Source organism: Nerophis ophidion, linkage group LG01 (assembly GCF_033978795.1).
Source record: "Nerophis ophidion isolate RoL-2023_Sa linkage group LG01, RoL_Noph_v1.0, whole genome shotgun sequence".
Taxonomy (NCBI): domain Eukaryota; kingdom Metazoa; phylum Chordata; class Actinopteri; order Syngnathiformes; family Syngnathidae; genus Nerophis; species Nerophis ophidion.
In genome coordinates, this window is record NC_084611.1 from 15,403,956 (window position 1) to 15,412,822 (window position 8,867).

The following is an 8,867-nucleotide window of genomic DNA, read 5'->3' on the forward strand; positions in this document are numbered from 1 at the left end:
ACACAAGCAGTGAGCTGACAGAGACGAAAATAGACGCAAACAACACAAAAACGAACAGCGCTGACACCGAGAGACGGCAGGGCAAAGCACATACTGGCGCCATCTTCTGGAAACTCGGAAGTGACATTACTCAAATAGTGAAAGGTAAGTGTTGGTTTTTTTTTAGTAACCAGCAAGCACAGTACAGTTAGTAGAACAACTGTGTTTTTATTACTGTGTATTTGATAGGTGCCGTCTGAAATTCAACTATTTATTTTATTTATATATATAATAAAATAAATATATATAGCTAGAATTCACTAAAAGTTAAGTATTTCATACATATGTATATATATTAATATATATATATTAATTACAGCCAATATAAAATAATTGGCTCTAGATATACTCTCCTCTTAACCACGCCTCCGACCCAACCACGCTCCCAAACCACGCCTCCGCCCCACCCCCCGGCCACGCCCCCCCACCTCCCGAAATCGGAGGTCTCAAGATTGGCAAGTATGTGCAAAATTCACATATTGATGGAAATGAGGGAACACAGTTTTCATGTTAGCTTGGTTAAAGTCCCCTGCCAGGATGAAAACTCCCTCAGGATGTGCAGATTGCAGTTCATTGATGGAGCAGTACAAAGCATTCAAAGCTTCTTCGGTGTTAGCACTGGGGGGAATGTGCACTGCTGTGAGGATCACAGCTCTAAATTCCCAGGGTAAATAAAATGGCCTGCATTTTACAGTTAATAGTTCTACATCGGGAGAGCAGTGACATGAGACTATCTTCCCGTTGTTGCACCAGTTGTTGTTGATGTGTATGCAAACACCACACCACCGCCTTGGGATTTACCAGTGGGAGTGCTGCTCCTGTCCGACCGAAACATAGTTAGCCCCTCGATGCTAACTGCCTCGTCCGGAACGGATAGTTTTAGCCACGTTTCTGTGAGAAATAACGGCAGTCTCTCATCTCACGTCTTGCATATAAAACCAGCTTCAGGTAGTCCAGTTTGTTCTCCAGCAAACGGACATTTGAAAGCAGGATTGATTGACATCATGTTTAAATGATATGTTTGGTTGACATGTTTAGTTGACATCATGTTTGATTGATATGCGTGACATGTTGATTGACATGTTGATTGACATGTTTGGTTAACATGCCGGTTGATTGACATGTTTGATTAACATCAGGTTTGATTGACATGTTTGGTTAACATCATGTTTGATTGACATGTTTGGTTAACATCATGTTTGATTGACATGTTTGGTTAACATCATGTTTGATTGACATGTTTGGTTAACATCATGTTTGATTGACATGTTTGTTTGACATCATGTTTGATTGACATGTTTGATGGACATCATGTTTGATTGACATGTTTGGTTAACATCATGTTTGATTGACAAGTTTGGTTAACATCACATTTGATTGACATGTTTGGTTAACATCAGGTTTGATTGACATGTTTAGTTAACATCATGTTTGATGGACATCATGTTTGATTGACACGTTTGGTTAACATCATGTTTGATTGACATGTTTGGTTAACATCATGTTTGATTGACATGTTTGGTTAACATCATGTTTGATTGACATGTTTGGTTAACATCATGTTTGATTGACATGTTTGTTTGACATCATGTTTGATTGACATGTTTGATGGACATCATGTTTGATTGACATGTTTGGTTAACATCATGTTTGATTGACAAGTTTGGTTAACATCACATTTGATTGACATGTTTGGTTAACATCAGGTTTGATTGACATGTTTAGTTAACATCATGTTTGATGGACATCATGTTTGATTGACACGTTTGGTTAACATCATGTTTGATTGACATGTTTGGTTGACATCATGTTTGATTGACATGTTTGGTTAACATCATGTTTGATTGACATGTTTGGTTAACATCCTGTTTGATTGACATGTTTGGTTGACATCATGTTTGATTGACATGTTTGGTTAACATCCTGTTTGATTGACATGTTTGGTTGACATCATGTTTGATTGACACGTTTGGTTGACATCATGTTTGATTGACATGTTTGGTTGACATCATGTTTGATTGACATGTTTGGTTAACATCATGTTTGATTGACATGTTTGGTTAACATCCTGTTTGATTGACATGTTTGGTTGACATCATGTTTGATTGACATGTTTGGTTAACATCATGTTTGATTGACAAGTTTGGTTAACATGTTTAATTGACATGTTTGGTTAACATCATCTTTGATTGACATGTTTGGTTGACATCATGTTTGATTGACATGTTTGGTTGACATGTTTGATTGACATGTTTGATTGACATGTGTTTGGTTAACATCATGTTTGTTTGACATCATGTTTGATTGACATGTTTGTTTACCATCATGTTTGACGGACATCATGTTTGATTGACATTTTTGGTTATCATCATGTTTGATTGACATGTTTGATTAACATCATGTTTAATTGACATGATTGGTTGACATGTTTGATTGACATGTTTGGTTAACATCATGTTTGATTGACATGATTGGTTGACATCATGTTTGATTGACATGTTTGGTTAACATTATGTTTGATTGACATGTTTGGTTAACATCATGTTTGATTGACATCATGTTTGATTGACATGTTTGGTTAACATCATTTTTGATTGACATCATGTTTGATTAACATGTTTGATTGACATGCTTGGTTAACATCATGTTTGATTGACATCAGGTTTGATTGACATGTTTTGTTGACATCATGTTTGATTGACATGTTTGGTTGACATCATGTTTGATTGACATGATTGGTTGACATCATGTTTGATTGACATGTGTGGTTAACATTATGTTTGATTGACATGTTTGGTTAACATCATGTTTGATTGACATCATGTTTGATTAAGATGTTTGATTGACATGCTTGTTTAACATCATGTTTGATTGACATCAGGTTTGATTGACATGTTTGATATCATGTTTGATTGACATGTTTGATTAACATCATATTGGATTGACATGTTTGGTTGACATCATGTTTGATTGACATTGTGTTTGGTTAACATCATGTTTCACATGTTTGGTTAACATCATGTTTGATTGACATCATGTTTGATTGACATGCTTGATTGACATGTTTGGTTAACATCATGTTTGATCGACATCATGTGTCATTGACATGTTTAGTTCACATCATGTTTGATTGACATCACGTTTGATTGACATGTTTGACATCATGTTTGATTGACATGTTTGATTAACATCATATTTGATTGACCTGTTTGGTTGACATCATGTTTGATTGACATCTTGTTTGGTTAACATCTTGTTTGATGGACATCATGTTTGATTGACATATTTGGTTCACATCATGTTTGATTGACATCATGTGTCATCGACATGACTGGTTGACATGTTTGATTGACATGTTTAGTTCACATCATGTTTGATTGACATCATGTTTGATTAACATGTTTGATAGACATGTTTGACATCATGTTTTATGTACATGTTTGATTGACATGTTTGGTTAACATGTTTGATTGACATGTTTGGTTAACATCATGTTTGATTGACATCTTGTGTCATTGACATGACTGGTTGATATGTTTGATTGACATGTTTAGTTCACATCTTGTTTGATTGACCTGTTTGGTTGACATCATGTTTGATTGACATATTTAGTCTACATGTTTGGATGACATGTTTGACAGCATGTTTGATTGACATCATGTTTGTTTGACATATATGACACCCTGTTTGATTGACATGTTGGACTGACATATTTGGATGACATCATGTTTGATTGACATATTTAGTCTACATGTTTGGATGACATGTTTGACAGCATGTTTGATTGACATCATGTTTGTTTGACATATATGACACCCTGTTTGATTGACATGTTGGACTGACATATTTGGATGACATCATGTTTGATTGACATATTTAGTCTACATGTTTGGATGACATGTTTGACAGCATGTTTGATTGACATCATGTTTGTTTGACATATATGACACCATGTTTGATTTACGTGTTTGATTGACAGCATGTTTGATTGACATGTTTGGATGACATGTTTGACAGCAGATCTGATTGACATGTTTGATTGACAGCATATTTGATTGACGGGGTTGAATTACATCATGTTTGGTTGACATCATGTTTGTTTGATTGACATGTTTGATTGACATCATGTTGGGTTGACTGCATGTTTGGTAGACATGTATGATTGACAGCATGTTTGATTGACATGTTTGTTTGCAGGGCTGCTTGGACGTGATGAAATTGTGGTTTGAAGAGAACTTCCTGATCACTGGCATCTCTGTCATCGTCTTCTGCATCATCGAGGCAAATTACACACCAGCTTTCATATTTACATTCATATCACATGTATTTATAGTCATATTACACGTATTTATAGTCATACTACATGTATTTATATTCAGACTACATGTATGTACATTCATACATGTATTTATATTCATATCACATGTGTTTTATACATTAAACACGTATTTGTGTTCATACATTAGTATATTTATGAGGAGTTTTATGTTAAACTTCTGACCAAAACAGTCTTCTTTTTCATCTGTTGTTTGTCAAACTGAAATATTGTTCCAAGAGGAACAGGAAGTAGTTAAAACTACTTCCCGTGTCTCTTTGAACTAATACTTCCCATTCCTCTTAAAACTAGTTCCCATTCCTCTTTGTTGAATTACTTCCTGTTTCTCTTAAAACTACTTCCTGTTCCTCCTCCTAAAACGACTACTTCACGTTCCTCTTAAAACAACTACTTCAAGTTCCTCTTAAAACTACTTCCCGTTCCGCTTTCAACTACTACTTCCCGTTCCTCTTAAAACTACTTCTTGTTCCTCTTAAAACTACTTCCTGTTCCTCTTAAAACTACTTCCTGTTCTGCCTTGAACTACTACTTCCCATTCCTCTTTGAACTACTACTTCATGTTCCTCTTAAAACTACTTCCCGTTCCACTATGAACTACTACTTCCCGTTCCTCTTAAAACTACTTCCTGTTCTGCCTTGAACTACTACTTCCCATTCCTCTTTGAACTACTACTTCCTGTTCCTCTTAAAACTACTTCCCGTTCCACTATGAACTACTAATTCCCTTTCCTCTTAAAACTACTTCCCGTTCCTTTTGGAACTAGTTCCCAATCCTCCTAAAACTACTTCCCGTTCCTCGTCTTAAAACTACTACTTCCAGTTCCTCTTAAGACTACCACTTCCCATTCCTTTTAAAACTACTTCCCGTGCTGCTTTGAACTACTACTTCCTGTTCCTCTTAAAACTACTTCCCGTTCTGCTTTGAACTACTACTTCCCATTCCGTTTTGAACTACTACTTCCCATTCCTCTTAAAAGTACTTCCCGGTCCTCCTTTAACTACTTCCCGTTGCTCTTACAGCTACTTCCCGTTCCGCTTTGAACTATCCCGTTCCTTTTAAAAACTAGTTCACATTCCTCCTTGAACAACTTCCTTTTCCTCTTACAACTACTTCCCATTCCTCCTTGAACTATTTCCTGATTCTTCTAAAACTACTTCCCATTCCACCTCTTACAACCATTAATTCCCATTCCTCTTAAAACTACTTCCCGTTCCGCTTTGAACTACTACTTCCCATTCCTCTTAGAAATACTTCCAGTTCCTTCTTGAAATAATTCCCGTTCCTCTTAAAAGTACTTCCTGTTCTGCTTTGAACTACTACTTCCCATTCCTCTTTGAACAACTAGTTCCCGTCCCTCTTAAAACTACTTCCCGTTCCTCCTGGAACTACTTCCTATTCCGCTATGAACTACAACTTCCCGCTCCTCTTAAGACTACTTCCCGTTCCTCCTTGAACTACTTCCCCATTCCTCTTGGAACTATTTCCCAATCCTCCTAATACTACTTCCCGTTCCTCATCTTAAAACTACTCTTTCCAGTTCCTATTAAAACTACTACTTCCTGTTCCGCTTTGAACTACTACTTCCAGTTCCTCCTTGAACTACTTCCCTTTCCTCTTAAAAATACATCCAGTTCATCCTTGAACTACTTCCTGTTCCTCTTAAAACTACTTCCTGTTCTGCTTTGAACTACTACTTCCCATTCCCCTTTGAACTAATACTTCCCGTTCCTCTTAAAACTACTCTTTCCAGTTCCTATTAAAACTACTACTTCCCATTCCGCTTTGAACTACTACTTCCAGTTCCTTCTTGAACTACTTCCGTTTCCTCTTAAAAATACTTCCAGTTCATCCTTGAACTACTTAATGTTCCTCTTAAAACTACTTCCTGTTCTGCTTTGAACTACTATTTCCTATTCCTCGTTGAACTACTACTTCCCGTTCCTCTTAAAACTACTTCCCGTTCCTCCTGGAACAACTTCCCGTTCCGCTATGAACTACTACTTCCCGTCCCTCTTAAAATTATTTCCCGTTCATCCTGGAACAACTTCCCGTTCCGCTATGAACTACTACTTCCCGTTCGTCTTAAAACTATTTCCCGTTCCTCCTTGAACTACTTCCCATTCCTCCTAAAACTACTTCCCGTTCCTCATCTTAAAACTACTACTTCCTGTTCCTCTTAAAACTACTTCCCGTTCCGCTTTGAACCACTACTTCCCGTTCCTCCTTGAACTACTTCCTGTTCCTCTTAAAACTTCTCTCTTCCTCTTTTTATTATGTCAAGCTAAGTAGCCAAGACGGCGACCGCTGAGTCACCAGTTTTAAGGACTGGTCCATTATGAAGACTCTCAAGACTGAGAAGTCCAGCAGGAACTGGACACCTGGAATGTTGAGGCGCTTCCTGACTAACGCTAAACTTTGTTTTTGTTGCCAGGTGTTGGGGATGTGCTTCGCCATGACACTTTTCTGCCACATCAGCAGATCCGGACTGGGCTACAAGTTGTAGAGCCTCGTGTTGTTTATTCTTCGACTCTTTGTGTCTTACCTTTGTTTCTCATTAACCCGCTTTTTTTTTTATTGACATGTTTGTGAAGTTGCACTTTTAATGAAAAGTTACCCACATTTATTTAAATTGATCGTTAGAATTTATCCACACATTCCCGCAACATAGTTGTCCTCCATTTATTTTTGTCCTGTCACTTAAATTCATACTTGCCAAAATCCGGGAGGCTCCCGAAATTCAGCGCCTCTACCGAAAACCTCCCGGAAGAAATTTTCTCCCGAAAATCTCCCGAAATTCAGCCGTAGCTGGAGGCCACTCCCCCTCCAGCTCCTTGCGGACCTGAGTGGGGACAGCCTGTTTTCACGTCCGCTTTCCCACTATATAAAAAGCTTTCCTGCCCAATCACGTTACAACATCTACAGATTTGAATAAAAAAACTGCACACACAAGGAGACGAAGCAGAAGAACGAGAAATTACAGCCATGGCATGCAATCTGTAATAAGAGTGATTCTGTGTTGTCTGTTGCCATCTCCTGGTGAATGTTGGCTATAGCGTTACGGGGTTGCTTTTTGATTGGCCAACGATTTACGTGGTGTTGTGCACCTGACGGCAAGTGAGGGAGTCTGTTCTGAAGCCCACAGTAAAGAGACGTATCTTCATCACCTTGCCTGGTTATTGACTCCAAACCAATATATTACACCGTCGACGAGCCAAATGAAGAAATAAATGGCAGAACAAAGGTTACTCAAATAGTGAAAGGTAAGTGTTGTTGTTGTTTTTTAGTAACCAGCAAGCACAGTACAGTTAGTAGAACAACTGTGTTTTTATTACTGTGTACTTGATAGGTGCCGTCTGAAATTCAAGTATTTCTTTTATTTATATATATGTATATAATAAAATAAATATATATAGCTAAAAATTCACTGAAAGTCAAGTATTTCATACATATATATGTGTATTAAATACTCTGTGAATTGTAGATGTAAATATATCCCTCCCCTTTTAACCACGCCCCCGCCCCAACCGCGCCTCTGCCCCACCCCCGGCCACGCCCCCTACCTCCGAAAGGTTGGCAAGTATGCTTAAATTACAAATACATTTTTAACATTTGACCTTTTATTAATATAGTGAGTGGATGGAAACACATTTGTGTTTTAATAAAAAGTCATTTCAAATTTAAAGTTGAGTTTTAATTGCCATTTCACGTACACACGGACATTTTATTTTGTTTAGTTTCGCAAGCGGATGTGACGCATTGGTCTGTTATTGTGGAGGCCGGAAGTTAGCGACTGGTTCGAGAAGAGCCATCAGGTTTTGACGAAGTGTTGACAATAAAAAATACTATCTGGGCTGTAGCGTCTGTACTACATTTTTACTGAAAAAAACCCCCTCAATAGTGTCTTTCTGTAATGTTCCTAAAAAACAATAGTCGCCATATTGGCTACGTCTTCTGGCACTGACCTGATCGATGACGTCACTTCCTTCCATGCGAGATATTACGTCGAAGCGTCTGTGATATTACGTCGTGATATTTGAAGCGTTGACGGTAAAAATGTACTATCTGGCTTGTAGCATCTTTACTAAATTGTTATTAAAAAATAAAAAAAAACTTAATAGTCGCTTCCTATCATGTTCCCTAAAATAACAATAGTCGCCATAATGGCGGTATCTTATGAAATGGACCTGGTCTACGCATGCGCGATGTCGTCACTTCCTTCCGAGCAAGATATTACGACTCAGCTTCTGTGACGTCACGTATTGCTATTTGAATGTGTTTAATATATAAATTAAAGCTTACCGAGTGTTAAACGACAACCAGAAAATAAAAGCACACAAGGGGCAGAGTTTAAAAAATGGGGCGTATTATCAACACAATTTTAATTCACTGTCGTTGCAATGAATGACACACGGTGGCGCATATGAGTCTTTTTTTTTTTTTTAGCAGGCACTAAATAAAAATGTATGAACGAATAAGACTTTTAAAGGCCTA

General features: G+C 37.6%; 1 protein-coding gene across 1 annotated transcript in view; it reads left to right on the forward strand.

The window, feature by feature from the left end:
- LOC133550933 (leukocyte surface antigen CD53-like) overlaps positions 1–7,536 on the forward strand; it is a 28,856-nt gene extending 21,320 nt beyond the window's left edge. Inside the window, exons 7-8 of the mRNA XM_061897101.1 lie at positions 4,237–4,320; positions 6,808–7,536. Of these exons, the coding sequence (XP_061753085.1) occupies positions 4,237–4,320; positions 6,808–6,879 (156 nt within the window). The 3' untranslated portion in view covers positions 6,880–7,536. The remainder of the gene's footprint in view (positions 1–4,236; positions 4,321–6,807) is intronic.
- The last annotated feature ends 1,331 nt before the right edge of the window (positions 7,537–8,867 follow it).